We start from the raw sequence: 23538 nt of genomic DNA on the forward strand, positions 1-23538 counted from the left end.
GGGTGGGAGGAGCCTAGGTGGTCAGGTAATGGAGATGAATGGGAGGAGCCTGGTTGGTCAGATGATGGGTGGGAGGAGCCTGGCTGGTCAGGTGATGGAGATGAGTGGGAAGAGCCTGGCTGGTCAGGTGATGGATGGGAGGGGCCTGGTGATGGGTAGGAGGAGCCTAGGTGGTCAGGTGAAGGCGATGAATGGGAGGAGCCTGGCTGGTCAGGTGATGGAGATGAGTGGCAGGCCATGATATAATGACTGTTGCAATGGACAATGCTTTTGATCAGTCGGTAGAATGAAGAGAACTCTGAGCCTCCTCCGTGTTATCTCCTCCAGAGAGCGGCTGCCATGTGACCACTCACTGACCGTCATTACCGCACGTGATCTCCCCATGAGGAAGTGGTCGGGGAGAATCGTCTGAACAGCGGGGAGGGGCTCGTGGCCGGTGCTCGGCGTGGCCTGGCTGTAGGAAGTAGTTCCTCCCCCTCGGGGCGGGGTTTCAGCTTGTTGTCAGGGAGCCGTTGCTATGGAAGCCGCGTGTGAAACTGCAAATCTTCAGCCTTGAGGAACTACGAATCCCAGCAGCGCTGGAGTGAGTAGCAGGGGCTGTCCGCCAGAGGGAGGGCTCGAGGCCCCAATAACTGTAGGGTGGGGTGACTCTCTGGGGCAGAGAGGGTGACATAGAGAGACCATAGGGGCCCACAACTCCTGTAAAAGAGGTCACCCAGGGCCCTGGACAGAGCCTGTTATTACCCACATAGTAAGCAATTGAGCTGCAAGTGTGAGAATGACTTCCCAGACGTCACAAGTGTGTTGTACAATTACAGCAAATCCGCATTGCAGGACTTCAGATCAACTATCTTTTCAAACATTCTGCAAGTCTGCTGCAAGTTATGGTTCAGTTATGTTGTGCAATACTCCTCCCACCACTGTGGCCACTGTGGCTGAATTTTCAGCCAGGGTAGGCAACCGGTAGCCCTCCAACGGTTGAGGAACTACATTTCCCATGAGGCATTGCAAGGCTGGCAGTTACAATTACTCCCAGAGGCATTACGGGACTTGTAGTTCTGCAACAGCTGGAGGGCTCCAGGTTTCCTACCCTGGGATGTGAGCTCACCACTAGGGATGAGCTCAGGCGTGTTCGTACGCTCCACACGCAGAGCCCGCCAAGAAGTCGGCGCAGAGCTGCGCTAATCACAGGCAGTGAGACATTTCCCAAACTCTGCAGCCGCACATCGGGAGATGTCTCACTGTCTGTGATTAGCGCAGCTCTGTGCCGACTTCCTGGCGGGCTCTGCACATGGAGCGTACGAACACGCCGGATCTCATTCTTACTCACCACTGGGGATGGGCGCATACACAGGCTGCCTATGATTGGCGGTGTTCCATCAGATTGTGTAACAGAGGTGATGTTCCGTCGCCGCCATCTTGCTACACCCCGCACTCCTCCACAGTAAGGATGCAATGAGAAGGCGGCAGGCAGACATCTTGTTACACCCACCAGAGTCTTGCATTTCACACTTATTTTTAACAGTAAACAGAGCTTCTATAGAGAAATTCAGTATTTTAAAAATCCATCTGACTGTTTAGATGTTGGATTTTCAAAGCAGAGATGAACCTGCTGATCTCACAGGTTTCTTAATCTGACAAAACACCGCTGCTTTGAAAAATCAACATCAAAACAGACAGATTTAAAAATACTGAATTTCACTATATAAGCTGCGTTTACTATTAAAAATAAGTGTGAAATCCAAGACTCCAGTGGGTGTAACAAGATGTCCGCTTGCCGCCTTCCCACTGTATCCTTACTATGGAGGAGTGCTGGGTGTAGCAATATGGCGGCAACGGAACGTCCCTTCCATTACAAAATCTGACGGGTCACCTAATCTAGCGTAAACGGCGGTGTGCAGTGACGACTTCCTAACGGGATCGCTCAGGTGGGGTGGGACTGCAATCTGAACACGCCCAAGCCCATCCCTACTCACCAGCGCAACTTTGCTCTTGCTAGAGACTTGGCACACATATTTGGTACAAATTGGAAATATGTCAACTAGAACTTGTGCTTCAAGTGTTCGGCAACTGAACAACTTACCAGCGAAAATGTGCAGAAAGTTAACAGACATACAATTCCCCACTGCCACATATTTGTGGAAAGTTATCCTTGCTATATGGGTAGAACATCCTGGGGGCTCCAACTTCTGGGGGTGGAGGGTTGTGGGGTGGGCATTCCATTCTAGTCGGGGGTCTTCTTCAAGCCAGAAGAGGGAATACTGAAAAACAGCTACATCCGGGGGGGGCACAGCAAATCTCCTTTTATGTTGACATCATATAAGAATCACATGGAGATCAGACAGAGATAATATAAAAATCACACTGAGATCATATAATAATCACATAGAGAGATCACACGGAGATCATATAACAATCACACGGCGATCACACTAAGATCATATAACAATCATATAGAGATCACATGGAGATCATATCACAATTCCATAGAGATCACACAGAGATCATATAGCAATCACATAGAGAGCATACAGACATTTCACTGAGATATTCTAACAACCACACAGGAATCACACTCAGATCATATACCAATCATATAGAGATCACCTACATCATATAATCACATATACATCACACAGAAACCATATAGCGATCACGTAGAAATCATATAACTATCATATATAGGGATCATTCACACAGTGATCATATACCAGTCACATAATGATCACACAAAGGTCATATAACAATCAGATAGAGATCACAGAGAAATTGCACTGAGATATTATAACAATCACAAGACATCACACAGATCATACCGACTGAGATATTATAACAATTACATAAGGGATCACAAACAGATCACATAACTATTATGTAGAGATCAAAGAGGTCATATAAAAGTCACATAGAGATCATAAAGTGCCTTGAAAAAGTATTCATACCCCTTAACATTTTAAACATTTTCTCATTTTACAACCAAAAACATAAATGTATTTTATTGGGATTTTATGTGATAGACCAACACAAAGTGGCACATAATTGTGAAGTGGAAGGAAAATTATAAATGGTTTTCAAATAAATATGTGAAAAGTGTAGCGTGCATTTGTATTCAGCCCCCCTTTACTCTGATGCCCCTAACTAAAATCTAGTGGAACCAATTGCTTTCAGAAGTCACCTAATTAGTAAATAGAGGGGTTGGTTTACTAAAAGCAAATCTACTCTGCACTGCAAGTGCACTTGGAAGTCCAATCGCTTTAGATCTGAGGGGAAAATCTGAAATAAGGGGAAGCTCTGCTGATTTTATCATCCAATCATGTACAAGCAAAAATGCTGTTTTTTTTATTTTCCTTGCAAATCGACAGCGACTGCACTAGCAAGTGTACTTGTAGTGCAAAGTGGATTTTTCTATGTTTCGTGAAGCTCTCAGAGGTTTGTTGGAGAATAAACGCCAAATAACACACTGGACAGGTCAGGGATAAAGTTGTGGAGAATTTTAAATCAGGGTTAGGTTATAAAAAAATACCCCAAGCTTTGAACATCTAAGGGAGCTCTGTTCAATCCATCATCCAAAAATGCAAAGAGTATTGCACAACCGCAAACCTACCAAGACATGGTCATCCACCTAAACTAACAGGCCGGGCAAGCAGAGCATTCATCAGAGAAGCAGCCAAGAGGCCCATGATAACTCTGGAGGAGCCGCAGAGATCCACAGCTCAGGTGGGACAATCTGTCCACAGGACAACTATTAGTCGTGCTCTCCACAAATCTGACCTTTTATGGAAGAGTGGCAAGAAGAAAGACATTGTTGAAAGAAAGTCAAAAGAAGTCCCGTTTGTGAGAAGCCATGTGAGGGACACAGCAAACATGTGGAAGAAGGTGCTCTGGTCAGATGAGACTAAACTAGAACTTTTTGGCCTTTAAACGCTATACAGGGAGTCCCCGAGTTGCGAACAACTACTTACGAACGACCGGCAGCGCCGGTGGGCACATCGGAAAACGACGTTCTGCGCATGCACGTCCGAATTACAAACAAATCTGACTTAAGAACAAACAGGCAGTGTCTTACCTGTTCGTAACTCGGGGGCTGCCTGTATGTGGCAGAAAATTAACACTGCGCATCAGCCTGAACACACCATCCCCACCGTGAAACATGGTGGTGGCAGCATCATGTTGTGGGGATGCTTTTCTTCAGCAGGGACAGGGAAGCTGATCAGAGTTGATGGGAAGATGGATGGCGCCAAATACAGGAAAGTCTTGGAAGAAAACCTTTTTAAAGTCTGCAAAAGACTTGAGACTGGGGCGGAGGTTCACCTTCCAGCAGGACAACAACCCTAAAGATACAGCCAGAGCTACAATGGAATGGTTTAGATCAAAGCATATTCATGTGTTAGAATGGCCCAGTCAAAGTCCAGACCTAAATCCAATTGAGAATCAGTGGCAAGACTTGAATATTGCTGTTCACAGACGCTCTCCATCCAATCTGACAGAGCTTGAGCTATATTGCAAAGAAGAATGGGCAAAAATGTCACTCTCTAGATGGGCAAAGCTGGTAGAGACATCCCCAAAAAGACTTGCAGCTGTAATTGCAGAGAAAGGAGGTTCTACAAAGTATTGACTCAGGGGGGCGCCATACAAATGTACCCCACACTTTTCACATATTTATTTGTAAAAAAAATATGTGAAAAGTGAAAACCATTTATCATTTTCCTTCCACTTCACAATTATGTGCCACTTTGTGTTGGTCTATCACATAAAATCCAAATAAAATACATTTATGTTTGTGGTTGTACCATGACAAAATGTGGAAAATTTCAAGGGGTATGAGTACTTTTTCAAGGCACTGTATAGCGATCACACAGATCAATTGAAAATCACACAGAGATCATATAGAGATCACAGAGATCAGTAACGTGTGAAGCATTTACAATGTCCCCCTTACATGTGTGGGTAGAGCTGTACACGGGTTCCTCTCCTATCCCTTCCTCTTCCTTCCAGGGAGCTCAGTGCCGACCACAATGGAGATCATCGCTGGGCTCGGTTCCCTCCAGTTTGAGGCCGGAGTCGCAGTGCAACACCAGAGTTTAGTGAAGCTGAAGACCCGGAGACGGGATCTGATGGTACACGCCTGTGCTCACTCCGTGTTCTTCTGCCAAGTGCTTCTCAAAACCCGGTGAGATCTACATAGATGCTTTCTTTCAGCCTTCTGTAGGGGAAATCACTCTAACAGGGCCCCGAATAACGGTAAAGATCTGACAAGGGTTCTAATCCCAAAACGAAGGAAAGAGTTTTGGCTAGACATATACTTTATGGAGTGGCAGCACATTGGCTGAGAATTGTTAGGGGTTAGCAGGGAACATTTTGACAGTAGGAGAGAGGAGAATGCCAACTCACCAATCAAAAGATTTAGGTACTTGCATATAAGCATACACTATATTGTCAAAAGTATTGGGACGCCTGCCTTTACACACATGAACTTTATTGGCATCCCAGTCTTAGTCAGTAGGGTTCAGTATGGAGTTTGCCAACCCTTTGCAGCTGTAACAGCTTCAACTCTTCTGGGGAGGCTGCCCACAAGGTTTAGGAGTGTGTCTATGGGAATGTTTGATTATTCTTCAAGAAGTGCACTTGTGAGGTCAGGCACTGATGTTAGCCCTTGTACACACGGTCGGACATTCCGACAACCAAATCCGACGGATTTTGTCCAAAACTGTTGCATACACACAGTCGGACAAAGTTGTCAGAAAATCCGATCGTACTTAACGTGATGACGTTATTTCGTTAGGACGGGACTACGTTCAGGCTAGTAGCCAATAGCTTTGGTCTAGGAATTTGATCTGAGCATGCGTGGCACTTTGGCCGATCGGAATTCTCTACACATAATAGGACAAAGTCCGATCGGATCATGTTGTCAGAAAATGTTATAGCCCAGCTGGAAAACTTGGTCCGTCAGATACTCCGACGGAAACAGTCCGATGGAGCCCACACACTGTCGGATTATCCGACAACATGGTCCTATCAGACATTGTCCATCGGAATGTCTGACCGTGTGTACAAGGGCTTAGACGAGAAGGCCTGGCTCGCGGTCTCCGCTCTAATTCATCCCAAAGATGTTCTATCGGGTTGAGGTCAGGACTCTGTTCAGGCCAGTCAAGTTTCTCCACCCCAAACTTGCTCATCCATGTCTTTATGGACCTTGCTTTGTTCACTGGTCCAAATCATTTGGTGGAGGGGGATTATGGTGTGGGGTGGTCTTTTGGTTGCCTGGCTTGGCCCCTTAGTTCCAGTGAAGGGAACTCTTAAGGCGTCTGTTCCCACAAAGTTGGGAGCATGAAACTGCCCAAAATGTCTTGGTATGCTGATGCCTGAAGAGTTCCCTTCACTGGAACTAAGGGGCCAAGCCTGACCCCTGAAAAACAACTCCACACCATAATTCCCTCTCTACCGAATGATTTGGACCAGTGCACTAAGGAAGATACACAAAGACATGGATGAGAAAGTTTGGGGTGGAGGAACCTGACTGGCCTGCACAGAACACCTTTGGGATGAATTCGAGCGGAGACTGCCAGCCAGGCCTTCTCATCTAACATCAGTGCCTGACCCCACAAGTGCGCTTTTGGAAGAATGGTCAAATATTCCCATAGACACACTCCTAAACCTTGTGGACCGCCTTCCCAGAAGAGTTGAACCTGTTATAGCTGCAAAGGGTGGACCAACTCAATATTAAACCCTACGGACTAAGACTGGGATGCCTTTAATATTCATATGCATGTAAAGGCAATACTTTCTACAATATAGTGTAGATTAATACATACAAGGCAAAAATGTATCTTTTTATCTGCTGGGGAATGAATGGAAATCTGAATTCTCGATAATCCTATTTCCAGGAATCCTCCATGACGACACCCTGGAGTCTCGCCTCCCTAGAATACATTGATATGTAGGAGACATTACGGTGCGTGAGGGATTTTAGAAGCACTACTTCCTGCCCCATTATGTCGGTGGAGGTCATCTCTCAGAGTTAAAATGTGATCATGAAAGAGTCCCAGAGTAAGTCATTGGAAGACTTATTTCATAGTTTATTTCCAGAGAACACCTTCAATTCTTGAAGTCTTGGTGCCCAACCTGACACATACAGCACTTTGGCACTGATTGTGTGGCCCTGTTATCTTTTTTTTTTAATGGATCTTGCTGAGAAAAATCTTCTTCAATATTTTTTCATTAAAAAAATGAGAGAACAACATCACTGTCATAGCTGGTACAAGTACAATACAAAGTAGGGTTTGCACCCACTTCAAGGACAGTATCACAACAATATGAAATACAAAAACATAATAACACAGAAGGTGCAATAATACCAACCAATAGGAGACAAATAGGTATTGGGGCCAGAGGTCGTGTGAACATGTCTATATAAGACTTTGGGCTGCAAGAACCCTAAGAACAGTGAATCCCAAAAATGCTGAGATAAATCTTAAATGTGGCACAGGTCCTTTTTAGGGGGGCTGTAATAGCGGTAATCTCTAACAGTCTCCTGTAATGTGTATCCAGTCTATGATGGTCTACTGAAGCATTTCCACATTTTCCAACAACTCCTCCTAGGTCTGCAGTCCCTGGCCATCTCCTGTGGCATGCCTGTAGTCTTTTTGATAATCTCTTCTCGTATTCCAGTAGTTTCTAAACATCTCTTATAATCTGACCATCTGTTGTTACATTCCTGTTGTCTCTGACTATCTCTTGTACCATTTCCCCTTGTCTCTGACCATCTCTTGTAGCTTTCCTGTTGTCTCTGACCTTCTTTTGTAGCCTTCTCATACCCTCTGACCATCTCCTGTAGCCTTCTTATACTCCCTGACCATCTCTTGTAGCCTTCTCATACTCCCTGGCCATCTCTTGTAGCCTTCTTATACTCCCTGACCATCTCTTGTAGCCTTCTCATACTCTCTAACCATCTCTTGTAGCCTTCTCATACTCTCTAACCATCTCTTGTAGCCTTCTCATACTCTCTAACCATCTCTTGTAGCCTTCTCATACTCCCTGGCCATCTCTTGTAGCATTCTCATACTCCCTGGCCATCTCTTGTAGCCTTCTCATACTCTCTGGCCATCTCTTGTAGCCTTCTCATACTCTCTGGCCATCTCTTGTAGCCTTCTCATACTCCCTGGCCATCTCTTGTAGCCTTCTCATACTCTCTGGCCATCTCTTGTAGCCTTCTCATACTCCCTGGCCATCTCTTGTAGCCTTCTAATACTCTCTGGCCATCTCTTGTAGCCTTCTCATACTCCCTGGCCATCTCTTGTAGCCTTCTCATACTCTCTGGCCATCTCTTGTAGCCTTCAAATACTCTCTGGCCATCTCTTGTAGCCTTTTCTTACTCTCTGACCATCTTTTGTAGCTTTCTTGTTGTTTCTGACTATCTCTTGCAGCAAGGCTCAAAATTTTGAAGTCCTGAGCTCCTAGCCAAGCCTTTAGTGTTACTCGCCTCCAGTTGCCCCACCCAACCCCTACCCTTCTCTGCCCCTAAGCGCGTCCTCGTAAATTATCTTATGAAATGACACTGTTAAATGTTTTATGCAAAATTAAGTTACAAAAATAAATATCAACAACCACTTTAACAATATTAACATACTATAACTTTTTAGCCAGGCAGGGGTATCAAGATCTAAAAACTGCCTGAACAGAATGCAAAAAAATGACAAACTGTAAATGTATTTAAGATGTGATTTGGGCTGCACACCACACCTAAAATTAAACCTTACTCAGAAATATACGTAGGTTTGAAAATGCTAATTTGCCTGGCTATGCTGATCCATTGTTTTTTTATTAGTTTCTAAAATACTGCAGCAGAATATGTATGAAGCTTTAGAGCTTCTGTTTTTTTTTTTTTCCAACCCACCCTGCTACATGCTTGACTAAAGCTCCAGAGAGCCTGGCATTTTCAGAGATTGGCCTGCTATGGCAACCACCCTATTTCTCTATATACAGGCTTTTTTACTTTTTACCATCTTCCTTGCAAACCTAAAAATATAGAAAACAGCAGCAGATTCCATTAAAGTACACCCAGCTGGGGTGGTGTTCTGCAATGCGACAGGCGTTTGATGCAAGTCTTCAAGCCCTTTTTATAGCATTTTTGTTTAATCCAGTCAGCTTTGTTCAGTTTCGCTGTGCTCCCTGCGGTATAGCGGAACACACATCACCACAAGTAACAGCAATCGTAGATATTCTGGAGAATGCCTGTGCCTTTCCCAGGGGGACATTTAAAGACTGATGCAGAAGACGATGCAGCACTTGGCTCCTTCACCTGTAAAGTTCATGCACTTCCATAGGGACCAACGGTCCTTACACTGATACAGTTTGTCTGTGAATATTCCAACCAGAATGGAGAGTACAGGAACTGATCTAATGGCGGTACATGGATCCGCATGAACAGGTCCTCAGCCAGAGGTGTGACAACGGTGCCAGGGCTTAAAGAGCCCAAAGCCACAACTGTACTAAGCTTGTGGACTTACCACAGTTTTTATATTTAAGTTCATTCCAAACTCTCTTGTAGATTTCCCATTGTTTTCGCTGTTGTATATCTGCTTTTTGTATCATAACATTCAATGACTATTATGTGTGGCCCTTGGCTGATGTCAGGGGCCCACACTTGAGGCCCTATATATATATATATATATATATATATACACAGTGCCTTGCAAAGGTATTCGGCCCCCTTGAACTTTTCAACCTTTTGCCACATTTCAGGCTTCAAACATAAAGATATAAAATTAAAATTTTTTGTGAAGAATCACCAACAAGTGGGACACAATTGTGAAGTGGAATGAAATCTATTGGATAATGTAAACTTTTTTAGCAAATAAAAAACTGAAAAGTGGTGCTTGCAAAATTATTCGGCCCCTTTACTTTCAGTGCAGCAAACTCACTCCAGAAGTTCAGCGAGGATCTCTGAATGATCCAATGTTGTCCTAAATAACTGATGGTGATAAATAGAATCCACCTGTGTGTAATCAAGTCTCTGTATAAATGCACCTGCTCTGTGATAGTCTCAGGGTTCTGTTGAATGCGCAGAGAGCATCATGAAGACCAAGGAACACACCAGGCAGGTCTCGTAATACTGTTGTGGAGAAGTTTAAAGCCGGATTTGGATACAAAAAGATTTCCCAAGCTTTAAACATCCCAAGGAGCACTGTGCAAGCGATCATTTTGAAATGGAAGGAGTATCAGACCACTGCAAATCTACCAAGACCTGGCCGTCCCTCTAAACTTTCAGCTCAGACAAGGAGAAGACTGATCAGAGATGCAGCCAAGAGGCCCATGATCACTCTGGATGAACTGCAGAGAACTACAGCTGAGGTGGGAGAGTCTGTCCATAGGACAACAATCAGTCGTACACTGCACAAATCTGGCCTTTATGGAAGAGTGGCAAGAAGAAAGCCATTTCTCAAAGATATCCATAAAAAGTCTCGTCTAAAGTTTGCCACAAGCCACCTGGGAGACACACCAAACATGTGAAAGAAGGTGCTCTGGTCAGATGAAACCAAAATCAAACTTTTTGCCCACAATGCAAAACGATATGTTTGGCGTAAAAGCAACACAGCTCATCACCCTCAACACACCATCCCCACTGTCAAACATGGTGGTGGCAGCATCATGGTTTGCACCTGCTTTTCTTCAGCAGGGACAGGGAAGATGGTTAAAATTGAGGGGAAGATGGATGCAGCCAAATACAGGACCATTCTGGATGAAAACCTGTTGGAGTCTGCAAAAGACCTGAAACTGGGACGGAGATTTATCTTCCAACAAGACAATGATCCCAAACATACAGCAAAATCTACAAAGGAATGGTTCACAAATAAACGTATCCAGATGTTAGAATGGCCAAGTCAAAGTCCAGACCTGAATCCAATCGAGAATCTGTGGAAAGAGCTGAAAACTGCTGTTCACAAACGCTCTCCATCCAACCTCACTGAGCTCGAGCTGTTTTGCAAGGAAGAATGGGCAAGAATTTCAGTCTCTCGATGTGCAAAACTGATAGAGACATACCCCAAGCGACTTGCAGCTGTAATCGCAGCAAAAGGTGGCTCTACAAAGTATTAACGCAAGGGGGGCGAATAATTTTGCACGCCCCACTTTTCATTTTTTTTATTAGTTAAAAAAGTTTCAAAAATCCAATAGATTTCGTTCCACTTCACAATTGTGTCCCACTTGTTGGTGATTCTTCACAAAAAATAAAAATGTTATATCTTTATGTTTGAAGCCTGAAATGTGGCAAAAGGTTGAAAAGTTCAAGGGGGCCGAATACTTTTGCAAGGCACTGTGTGTATATATATATATATATATATATATATATATATATATATATATATATATATATATATATATATAAAAATATTGAGCAATTCTGCCCTAAATACTAAGAACGTTGCTGTGTCCCCTCACAGGCAGGCTGTGCAGATGTCTCGGGGATTCCATGTCGGCGTCATTGGTGGCGGTTATCTGGGGAAGCAACTGGTCCGTTGTCTTCTTGACCTGACAGACCTTCATGCTGATGACATAAGTGTGTCCACCCGCCGGCCAGAGACCCTCCGTAAGTAGATCCTCTCTGTTACCCCTCCAGTGCATTCACACTTCCTCCATCTAATACAGCCTTTCTCAACCTTTTCAACACAGAGGAACCCTTGAAAAACCTTTCTGGTCTCAAGTAACCCCTGTGAAAAATTATATATCTACAACTCATGATACATTACTGTGACAGACAGTGAGAAGAATGTTCCTTACACTTGTGGTCATTGGGAAGAATTACCCCTTTACAGATGGCTAAAAAAATATCAATGGTGTCAGTTGGAACTTATCTGAGGGGCAGAAATTGCTCTTTGCTCAAGGACCCCCTAGCAACCTCTGAGGGAACCCTATGGTTCTATGGAACCCTGGCTGAGAAACCCTGATCTGATACCAAGCAATACAAAATATCAGAGCTGCCATATTGTAATATACAGTGAGGGAAAAAGTATTTGACCCTTTGATTTTGTACATTTGCCCACTGACAAAGAAATGATCAGTCTATAATTTTAATGGTAGGTTTATTTTAACAGTGAGAGACAGAATAACAACAAAAATATCCAGAAAAACGCATTTCAAAAAAGTTATAGATTGATTTGAATTTTAATGAGTGAAATAAGTATTTGGCCCCTTTGCAAAACATGATTTAGTACTTGGTGGCAAAACCCGTGTTGGCAATCACAGAGGTCAGATGTTCCTTGTAGTTGGCCACCAGGTTTGCACACATCTCAGGAGGGATTTTTTCCATTAAAGATTTTATTGATATAAACAAAAGAATACAGGTATACGCAGGCCCGGACTGGGAAAAAAAATAGGCCCGGGCATTTTAGATTGGGCAGCCAACTTTTCCAGGGACCGGGGAGGGGGATTTGATAGACATTCGCGGGGGCTGGCTGGTGTCGGTCCTCCACACTGTAATGTGCAGGGACATGGTGATATAAAGGGAACTGCACTGTAAAGGGGCACTGCAATGATTACAGTGCCCCTTTACAGTGCAGTCCCCTTTATATTACAGTGTCCCAGTCCTATTGTGGCCATACAACGCTAGTACTGTCTGTCTCCTATTGTGCCCACACTGCCCAGTGACACTGACCTGCTCTCTTTTTGGTGGTGCGGTGCAGCGCGGCTCTCTCTCTGGTGGTGCGGTGCAGCGCAGCTCTCTCTCTGGTGGTGCGGTGCAGAGCGGCTCTCTCTCTGGTGGTGCGGTGCAGCGCGGCTCTCTCTCTGGTGGTGCGGTGCAGCGCGGCTCTCTCTCTGGTGGTGCGGTGCACCGCGTCTCTCTCTGGTGGTGCGGTGCAGCGCGTCTCTCTCTCTGGTGGTGCGGTGCAGCGTGGCTCTGTCTCTGGTGGTGCGGTGCAGCGTGGCTCTGTCTCTGGTTGTGCGGTGCAGTGTGGCTCTCTCTGGTGGTGCTAGGGCTATTAGTTCCCCAGCACAGTCCTCTCTTTCGTTTTGTATGTTTCCTGTAGTAGATCCTACAGGCACTTATGCTTGTTTCCAAGTTTTCCTCCCCCTCCCCCCCCCAGCAGTGTGCATGCTGGGGAGTGTAGTCAGCTCCCTGCATAAAACAATTGGGCTACCTATCTCTGGGACTACATTTCCCATGATGCCCCTCTAGGTCTCCGATTGGCCCTCTGTTGTGGCCAATGGTGAGGGAAGCTTTCTCCTCACATGTGCTACTGACCTGCTCTCTTTTTGGTGGTGCGGTGCAGCGCGGCTCTCTCTCTGGTGGTGCGGTGCAGCGCAGCTCTCTCTCTGGTGGTGCGGTGCAGCGCCGGCTCTCTCTCTGGTGGTGCGGTGCAGCGCGGCTCTCTCTCTGGTGGTGCGGTGCAGCGCGGCTCTCTCTCTGGTGGTGCGGTGCACCGCGTCTCTCTCTGGTGGTGCGGTGCAGCGCGTCTCTCTCTCTGGTGGTGCGGTGCAGCGTGGCTCTGTCTCTGGTGGTGCGGTGCAGCGTGGCTCTGTCTCTGGTTGTGCGGTGCAGTGTGGCTCTCTCTGGTGGTGCTGGGGCTATTAGTTCCCCAGCACAGTCCTCTCTTTCGTTTTGTATGTTTCCTGTAGTAGATCCTACAGGCACTTCTGCTTGTTTCCAAGTTTTCCTCCCCCCCCCCCCCCCCCAGCAGTGTGCATGCTGGGGAGTGTAGTCAGCTCCCTGCATAAAACAATTGGGCTACCTATCTCTGGGACTACATTTCCCATGATGCCCCTCTAGGTCTCCGATTGGCCCTCTGTTGTGGCCAATGGTGAGGGAAGCTTTCTCCTCACATGTGCTGCCGACAAGAGAAGGGGGGGGGGGCGAGCGGGGGAAACGTCTTGACAGCAGCTCCGTCCCTTGCCTCAACGTGCGGACACCTTGGCTGGAGGAGGAGGAGCAGCCCCTGGGAGCAGAAAGCGGAACTGTCAGCGCGGCGCTGAGGCTGAGCTGTGTGTGAGAGAGACACACAGCTCAGCCCATGCAGCCGCCAGTTCTGCCAGAAGAGACACGGAACGGCCGCATAGCGGTAGCGGCGAGCGGCGGTCACGGCCTGTGTTAACCATGTTCAGGCCGCTTACTTCCAGCTGTGCGGCCTAAACAGCAACATGCTATGGAGCGGGCGGCCCCGGCCCACCGGGCAAGTGCCCGGTCTGCCCTATGGCCAGTCCGGGCCTGGGTATACGGTTTCCAATTAAGGATCGCAATTTAAGAACAAATAAATGATACAAAACAAATTAAGTATAGTGTCCAAGAAAACATTACTTGAACTCCTCTTTGCAGATCCTTTCCAAGTCATTAAGGTTTCAAGGCTGACATTTGGTTACTCGAACCTTCAGCTCCCTCCACATATTTTCTGTAGGATTAAGGTCTGGAGACTGGCTAGGCCACTCCAGGACCTTAATGTGCTTCTTCTTGAGTCACTCCTTTGTTGCCTTGGCCGTGTGTTTTGGGTCATTGTAAAGCAGCAATACTCCTCCACGACCCATTTTTCAATGCCCTGGCTGAGGGAAGGAGGTTCTCACCCAAGATTTGACGCTACGTGGCCCCCTCCATCATTCCTTTGATGCTGTGAAGTTGTCCTGTCCCCTTAGCAAAAAAAAACCCAAATCGTAATCTTTCCACCTCCATGTTTGACAGTGAGGATGGTGTTCTTGGGGTCATAGGTAGCATTCCTCCTCCTCCAAACACGGCAAGTTGAATTGATGCCAAAGAGCTTGATTTTGGTCTCATTTGACCACAACACTTTCATCCAGTTCCCCTCTGAATCATTCAGATGTTTATTAGCAAACTTCAGACGGACCTGTATATGTACTTCACTTCCTTGAACAGGGGGACCCTGGGGGCGCTGCAAGATTGCAGTCCTTCATGGCATAGTGTGTTACCAATTGTTTTCTTGTTAACTATGGTCCCAGCTGCCTTGAGATCATTGACAAGATTCCCCCGTGTAGTTCTGGGCTGGTTCCTCACCGTTCTCATGATCATTGAAACTCCACGAGGTGAGAGCTTGCATGGAGCCCCAGACCGAGGGAAATTGGCAGTTATTTTGTGTTTCTTCCATTTGTGAATAATCGCACTAACTGGTGTCACCCTCTCACCAAGCTTCTTGGTTATGGTCTTGTAGCCCATTCCAGCCTTGTGTAGGTCTACAATCTTGTCCCTGACATCCCTGGACAGCTCTTTGGTCTTAGCCATGGTAGAAAGATTGGAATCGGATTGCTTCTGTGGACAGGTGTCTTTTATACAGGTAACAAGCTGAGATTAGGAGAACTCCCTTTTAAGAGAGTGTTCTTAATCTCAGTTTGTTATCTGTATAGAAGACACCTGGGAGCCAGAAATCTTGCTGATAACATGGAAACCTATATCCGGCAGACTTGGCACAGATATAATTATGTTTTTAAAGGTGTCGGATGATTTTACCAGTGAAGTAGAATCTACAGTTTGCTGTGTCCACAGTAGCCAATCACATTCTAGTTCTGTGTTCTCCAGTTTTAGACCTCTGTGGCGGTGTTGATGTTCCATGTTGCAGTTTTGAGTTGACGTGTCTCTCACCCCTCCACAGGAGATCTCCAGGATCGAGGTGTGCAATGCTTCTATGACAATGTGAAGCTGGTCAGAGGGGCTCACCTTGTCTTCCTGTGCTGTCTACCATCACAACTGCCCGCCGTGTGTGCAGAAATCCGGGGTCACCTGCCAGAATGGTGTGTGGTGTACAGCCTGGTGTCTGCCATGACGCTACCCAGGTAAGACCACACAGGCTTTTGTATAGAGGCCGATCTTCTGACATTGTATTCAACCCCCCATGTACAGTACATTGCCATCTTGTTTCTGTGTCTCCTGTAGGGTGACGGGGCTCCTTGGTCACAGCAGTGTCATCAGGCCGGAGTATCAGTGTGATCCCAAGGATGGCGAGCTACAGTGCCTCCAACATGGTAGCCTGACCAAGGCACTGAGGGATGGGTCCCTTGTGAGGGCCACAATTCCCAGGGAGCTTTGGCACAGAGGTAAGTGAATCCCTACACTACCCAGGCCTGCCATTGGAGGATGCAGCTTTATAAACATGAAAATGCCTTAAAGTGGTTGTAAACCTCATACATGCAATATGAACAAAGAATATCCCTCTATAGTGTGTACTTGTCTCAACCCAGAGCATTAATTGCCATTTCTGTCTGCTGCTTCCTTCCTCTGCTATCAGCATAAGTCACTTCTGACAAGTTTTCCTGACACCAGGAGAATAAAGGTGACAGGGGAGGAAGCTCCAGCAGATTGACAGCCTTAGCTATGTTACTGTGTGCTGTGTGAAGGCTGTCTCTTCCCTCCAATCAGCTATCAGAGCTCTCCTCACTAAGCTCTGCAGATTGTAACTTCAGCTCTCCCACCTCCTTTTTTTTCTGAACTCTCAGACAAGCTTTATATTTTTGGACTTTGAAGGGATATAGAGAAGGGAAGACTGCAGATAAACAGATACAACTTATGTTGGAGGATTTTTTTCATCTCTGTGTATCACCTGAGGCCAGTCACTTCACTGGGTGTATGTAAGGGTTTACAACCACTTTAAAGTAATTGTAAACGATCACCTTGTAAAACAACCCCCTTCGGTTTAGAATTGAAAGGCAAACATGTGTATAGATAAAAAAAAAAGGCAAAAAAAGGCAAAAAAAGGTTTTTTTTATATATATATATATATATATATATATATATATATATATATATTTATCAATGATCACATTCCCTCTATTCTCAGCTGAATAAGTGCTGGGGGAAGGAGAATCAGCAGGACACTGATCTTCTCAGTGAATGGCTGTGCAGCAGGGGGGCATGTCAGGACAAATCTGATAATTGGAGGAGAACAGGCTGAGTTCCCAGCACAGCTAGAGAACTGACCATGTTGTGCTCTCCTGCTTAGTGTGGTCAGTTTTAATAGGAAAATGGAGGAAGTGGCAGGAACACCAGAGATTTTGCACAAAGGAAGCAAAAAAAAAAAAAAAAAAAGAGAAAAGAGGATACTTTCTCATACAAGTACACGGTACAGGAGGCACATATCAGGAATTTTAAATGCTGAGGTAACAAACACTTTAATTTCATCTGCCAGAGCTCTGAATGGACCGTGATGCCCGAAGATCGGTGAGGGAGACTCAGTCATGTGGCAAAGTGGTTGCACAGTGCTAGCATGATTGGGAGCCTCTTGTACGACTTCTGATCACAAGTAGGTGGCTGTGAGCTGTCAGTGACAGCCTGGTCACAGTCCTGGAAGTGTGGATTGAGTGCATCCCAGAACAAGACAGCCATATATGTAGAGGCTAGGTACTAAGGTCCACCCGCCCTGTTGCTGCAAATATACTCATTGCTGTCCTAAAGCTCTTAGAGAGACCCTGCCACTTTGCTTGTTCATTGCAAAGTCTCTTTATCCACTTGAGGAAATTAACTGTTCAGATGCCTTACAAAAAAACATCAAGAACGTTTTTAGGGCACATCTCTTACGTCCAGCTTCTTTCCTCCTGCCGCCAGCAATTAACAGCTGTCAAAATGACAGCCGGGAATTGCTTTGTAAGGCACAGCAGGAGAAGCTACCAAAATGCAATCCACTGTTGGGAAAAATGACATGTAGATAGTCTACACTTGTCATTGAGAAAATACTATGTAACAATGTATTATTATATTGTATTTACCATTTGATTTACAGTATATGTGTGTTAAGGTGCAAACTTTGATCTGCACATATTACTTAACCACTTCCCACCCGCCATATAGCAATATGACGTGTGCAAAGTGGTTGTGTTATCCAGACCGGATGTCATATGACGTGATCAAGATAACAAGCCAGGGTGCGTTGCGTGGCGATTGGTGGTACTGCGTGTCAGTCTGACACACCGTGACACTGATCTCGGTAAAGAGCCTCTGATGGAGGCTCTTTACCACATGATTAGCTGTGTCCAATCACAGCTGATCATGATGTAAACAGGAAAAGCCATGTATCGGTTTTTCCTCACTCGCGTCTGACAGACACGAGGAGAGCCGATCGGTGGCTCTCCTGACGGGGGGTCTATGGTGATTAGCAGAGCACCCGCCACTGATGACCACCAGGTATGCCACCCATGGCCACCAGTGATGCCCATCAGTGTCACCTCATCAGTGAATGAGAAAACGTATTTACAAAATTTTGTAACAGAACCAAAGAAAATCTTTTTTTTTTTTTTTCAAAATCTTTTTTTATTTGTTTAGCAAAAAATAAAAACCCAAGAGGTGATCAAATACCACCAAAAGAAAGATCTATTTGTGGGAACAAAATTATAACAATTTTGTTTCGGTACAGTGTAGCATGTCAGCGCAATTGTCATTTAAAAAGCGACAGCCTTGAAAGCTGAAAATTGGCCTGGGCAGGGAGGAGGGGAGTGTCCAGTATTGAAGTGGTTAAATAAACCTTCCACATTATTTTTTATTATTAAATAGCATGTATTCCTAATGAATGCCTTATTGACCTTTAGTTAAAGTGATATTAAACTCCCAGCAGCTGAATAATCACTTACTGAGCATGCGGCTTCTTCATCTTTTACTCCTTGCCTATTGTCCAGTTAAAGCTGGTGAAATGACAGCTACGTACCAAGTGCAGGGTTCAGGGATGCGCTACTTACTTAGTGCAGGGTTCGGGTGTGCGCCACGTGCCGAGTGCAGGGTTCGGGCGTGCGCCACGTGCCGAGTGCAGGGTTCGGGCGTGCGCCACGTGCCGAGTGCAGGGTTCGGGCGTGCGCCACGTGCCGAGTGCAGGGTTCGGGCGTGCGCCACGTGCCGAGTGCAGGGTTCGGGCGTGCGCCACGTGCCGAGTGCAGGGTTCGGGCGTGCGCCACGTGCCGAGTGCAGGGTTCGGGCGTGCGCCACGTGCCGAGTGCAGGGTTCGGGCGTGCGCCACGTGCCGAGTGCAGGGTTCGGGCGTGCGCCACATACCGAGTGCTGGGTTCGGGCGTGTGTCACGTACCGAGTGCAGGGTTTGGGAGTATGCCGCTTACCAATTGCAGGGTTTGGGGGGTGCACTGCGTACCAACTGCAGGATTTTGGAGTGCGCTGCGTAATGAGTGCAGGGTTCGGGGGCGAACTATGTAGTGCAGTGTTCGAGGGTGCGGTATGTACCGAGTGCAGGTTGCGCTACCTACAGAGTGCAGGGTCCAGGGGTGTGCTATGTACCGAGTGCAGGGTTCAGGGGTGTGCTATGTACCGAGTGCAGGGTTCAGGGGTGTGCTATGTACCGAGTGCAGAGTTTAGGGGTGTGCTATGTACCGAGTGCAGAGTTCAAAGGTGCGCTATGTACCGAGTGCAGGGTTCCGAGGTTCGCTATGTACGGAGCGCAGTTTTCAAGGGTGAAGTATACACAGTGTGCAGGGTTTAGCTTTCTTTCACAGGCTGTCCATATCTCATTTCCACCCCTCCTCAGCTCTGATATCTGCACCACTCTCCCCTATCCCTCACCTCTGCATGCATCTCCCACCCACCCCAAAAAAAGCATGCTCGCATCTGACCTACCTTGTCCACTCTAGTACCTCCCAACATTGTAGGCAGCTCCACCTGTCTCTCTAAGTTGCAGGGAGATCATTGGCCAGCATCTGTGCACCTGGGCACAGATGGAGATCAGTGTTGTTTACCACGTGATGCCCCATCTCACACTGCACCTCCATGAGTGTAGGGTAGGACTTCTGTGTTTACAAGTGACAACAGGGATCGGTGAGTGGAGGGCAAGAGCTGGAGGTGGCATAACAGAGTTCCGCCACTTTCCAGTTTAAAAAAAACCCTGTGTGCCAGGGTCACATGAAATGTCCTGGTGGGCCTCATTCAGCCCATGGGCTTTGTGTTTGACACATGTGCATCATAGAATAAACATAGTCTCTTTATTTACAGTGAAACTAAGTAAAAAAAACAGAATTTTTTATTTTTTTTTGGTCTATAGATTCCATAGAATAAAACAAAACCATTTCAGCTAACTAATATTGCCAAAAGAAAGCCTAGCGCTGTTATCTCCTTTATTGCCCATAGTGGAAATGTAAAAAAAAAATTCTTGTCCATAAGAGTTGTACAGGTATGAGAGCTGAAATGGTTAAAGCCACCTCATTGACCACTTTATAGTTTCCCCTCTATGGGGCTTATATGGGGGATGATCCCACTCCCCCCAATGATGTAGCAGCCAGTCTGTAGGCCAATCATCAATATGGAAGTTATAATCTGGAGAGTCATCAGGGCCTCGGAGCGCTCCTCGTAGGGTCATCTGTAACATAAGCTGTCTGTACTAAGTAGATGTTCTCAATGGTACAAATATGGCTGCTACTTGTCACTGCCTGACCATTGAATAGCTCCCAGCTGTCCCTGATTTTGGGGGATTGTCATTGGTTCCTCCTCATTTGTCCCTCGTTTTGATCTGATCAATATACCTGTATTAAAAATGCACGATTTATCTATCAAAAAATGTTTTCAGGGCTAAATCTTTCATCTAATTTCGAAATTGTTGCATTTGTACATTTCAAAGGTTTATATAAAGCAATGTTAGTGGTCAAAAAATGAAGGACTTTTGGGTGTAACCAATAATTTTTTTTTGTGTATTAGTTCTCCTTGTAAGGGGGCGTGGCCTATGAATACATACTTTTTCTAATAGATGTCCATTTTCCCATCTCTGAAAGTTGGGAGCTATGCCATTGGCACTGTTCATTGGGTAATGCTAGTTCCAGGGCAGATACACACAGAAACATCTGCCCTGGATCGAGCATTGTCCTGGGAGTCACTGCTGTGCCAGGTAATAGATTGTCAGCAAACTTCATAAATATGTCAATATCTCCAGAGATTTCTGTATCCCAAGCCCAACTCTGGGCAAATAAATGATCTCCTGCAGTGGAGCCGTGCCCGAACTGTAAGGATTAATTGCTTGTTTATGTCTAGGGGAACAATAAAAGGAAATATACAGTACTTGCCTGATCCTTTGCTCCCCCCCCCCCCCTGCACCTATCAGTGTTCCTGATGTCATTAAGACCAAAGCAGGGTCCACAGCCTTGCTGTAGACTAGGGATGGGCTCAGGTGTGTTCGGATCCTAGTCCCAACTCGCATGAGCAATCGCGTGTGTATGTGCCGCTGCGGGCCGGGAAATGCCTCACTGCCTATGATTGGCGGTATGCAGTGAAGGCTTCCTGGCAATATTGCTCAGGTGGGTTGGGACTAGGATCCGAACACACCTGAGCTCATCGCTACTTTGGACGTGAGGATGCTGAGGGACAGCCCACCGCCGGATGTTGAGGGAGCGCCATCTGCTGGGAGAGTGGAGGACCAAGTAATCAAAACTTTCTCCTCTTCCCCTGGACAAAACAAGCTATTAACCCCTACAGTATAGGCAAAGCCCAACTGAAAAGAAATCATTTGGCCTTTAAAATTTAGGATCAGGATTTTATATTGGAGGAACGGAATTCCTGAACACAAAGCTACTTGGACCCACTGTTGTTTTGTTCCCATGTCTGGCCTAAGATGTCAGCTCACAAACGATACAGTGCCTGATATGGCTTCTGGTGTGTGCGATTCTACAATTGTGTGAGGATTTATTAATGTATTACACTTATTTTGTGATCCTGTAAGATAATGTGATAACTGTGTGCTCCACCCAGGAGGCGTTTGCATTGTCAGCCATTTCATAGAGCCTGTACTGTATGCCGCCCTCAATCTGTGCACATCACATCATCTGTCACATGACCAGGCCGTGAGCGTCCTGAATAGCCTCATCCACCAGCAGGTGACATCGGGTGAATCTCCCTTAGGAGCCAGCTTTACAAGCGCCAACTTTGTGAGCAAAGCGTTTGTAGCATCACTTTCTGCAGACAGGTGAGCGTGAGCCGGTGTGACAGGTGAGAGTGAGCCGGTGCCCTTGTGACAGGTGAGTGTGAGTCAGTGTGACAAGTGAGCATGAGCCAGTGTGACAGGCGAGCGTGAGCCAGTGCCCTTGTGACAGGTGAGCGTGAGCTGGTGTGACAGGCGAGCGTGAGCCAGTGCCCTTGTGACAGGTGAGTGTGAGTCGGTGTGACAGGCGAGCGTGAGCCTGAGTGACGGGGTCACGATTGTCTATGACCAGGGACTCCAAACTTTCTAAACAAAGGGCCATTTTACTGCCCTTCAGATTTAGAGGGGTCGGACTGTTAGGAGTACAAAAAGTCCTGGCATCAATGGGAGAAAATGCCATCTTTGGTTTTAGGGGAAGAAGTAGTGCCCTATCATTATCAATGGAAGGGATAGTACCCCCATCTTTGGTGTCAGTGGGAAGAATAGTGCCGCATTGTTGGTGTCAGTGGAATGAATAGTGGCCCCTTGTTGATGTCCGTAAAAGGAATAGTACCCCATTTTTGGTGTCGGTGGGAGGAATAGTGTCCCATCTTTGGCATCAGTGGGAGGAGTAGTTTTCCATCTTTGGCATCAGCGGAATGAATAATGGCCCCTTGTTGATGTCTGTAACAGGAATAGTGCCTCATTGTTGCTGTCAGTAAGAGGAATAGTGCCCAGAGGACCACACCTGGCTCCGGGCAGCAATTTGGAGACCACTGGTCTATTACATGAAGGAGCTTTGGGCATCTTGAATGTGAATGTCAGACTTGAGAGCTGTCTTTTTTTGCCTATATTAACCAATCATATTCTCTTTTTACACTGTTTAGTTATGACATGCATTATAATGACGTTCTCTCTGGGCTCTGTGCAGTCGGTTTCCTAGGTTTGATCTGAGCAGTGTCCAGATGAAGGAGACTCCACTGAGTCAGCACCTTGCAGGCTCCCCCCAACTCCGAACACAACTGTCCTCTCTATACTGCACCATCTTTCATGTGGACACTCAGCAAGTACACGTCTCCTGACCGAGGACACATATGTACCAAGCTATGGCCATTTATGACAATGCTGTACAATCCGATCACACTGTGCAACCCTCTGTCTGCCGGCGCCCAGCAGGTACACTTCTCACTGAGGAGGACACATATGTGCCAAGCTATGGACATTTATTACAATACCACCAACTATGAAACCCAGACCACTGTCCCTGCTCTGTGCAATCCTGATTTCTTTATTTTATTTTTTAACTGTTACAGATGTATGTATTAAACATTTAATAACATTTTATTGTGTCTGGATTATTGTTGTAAGAAAGCCTCTGCTGCATTAAACATTCAGTACAGATTACAGGTATTCCATATACAGTTGTGTTCAAAATAATAGCAGTCCAACATCACTAGCCAGATCACATCAATCACTGTTTTTGGTATAAATTATATTTCTAAATGGCAAATAATTTACTAGTAGGCGTAATAGAAAACCAACAGTCATGACATGCATGCTGCTGATTCTGTGTAATTGAATTATTAATTGAAAGGAGCGTGTTCAAAATAATAGCAGCGTGGAGTTCAATTAGTGAGGTTATTGAGCCTGTGAAAAAACAGGTGGCCCTCATTTAACCGTTTTACAACTGCCCCATAGCAGATTTACTGCGACAGGGCAGCCGCTCTGTGTAGAATCA

The 23538-nt window shown here is 46.0% G+C and overlaps 1 protein-coding gene across 4 annotated transcripts; it reads left to right on the forward strand.

The window, feature by feature from the left end:
- The first annotated feature begins 206 nt into the window (after positions 1-206).
- Positions 207-23139, forward strand: NOXRED1 (NADP dependent oxidoreductase domain containing 1). 4 transcript variants are annotated; one of them, XM_077463606.1, is made up of 7 exons: positions 207-583; positions 4996-5170; positions 11439-11584; positions 15585-15765; positions 15866-16026; positions 21653-21828; positions 22732-22884. In XM_077463606.1, the coding sequence occupies exons 2-7, from the start codon at positions 5016-5018 to the stop codon at positions 22741-22743; spliced, it is 831 nt and encodes a 276-aa protein (XP_077319732.1). In that variant the 5' UTR covers positions 207-583; positions 4996-5015; the 3' UTR covers positions 22744-22884. The 4 variants fall into 4 exon arrangements, with proteins under 4 accessions (XP_077319732.1, XP_077319731.1, XP_077319729.1 ...); XM_077463605.1 differs by lacking the exon at positions 4996-5170 and adding an exon at positions 6885-7047 and having other exon boundaries at positions 209-583; positions 21653-21866; positions 22732-23139; XM_077463602.1 differs by having other exon boundaries at positions 210-583; positions 21653-21866; positions 22732-23139.
- The last annotated feature ends 399 nt before the right edge of the window (positions 23140-23538 follow it).

This window comes from Lithobates pipiens, unplaced genomic scaffold, assembly GCF_037356315.1.
Source record: "Lithobates pipiens isolate NorthernLeopardFrog02 unplaced genomic scaffold, aLitPip1_a1.2 Scaffold_30, whole genome shotgun sequence".
Lineage (NCBI taxonomy): Eukaryota > Metazoa > Chordata > Amphibia > Anura > Ranidae > Lithobates > Lithobates pipiens.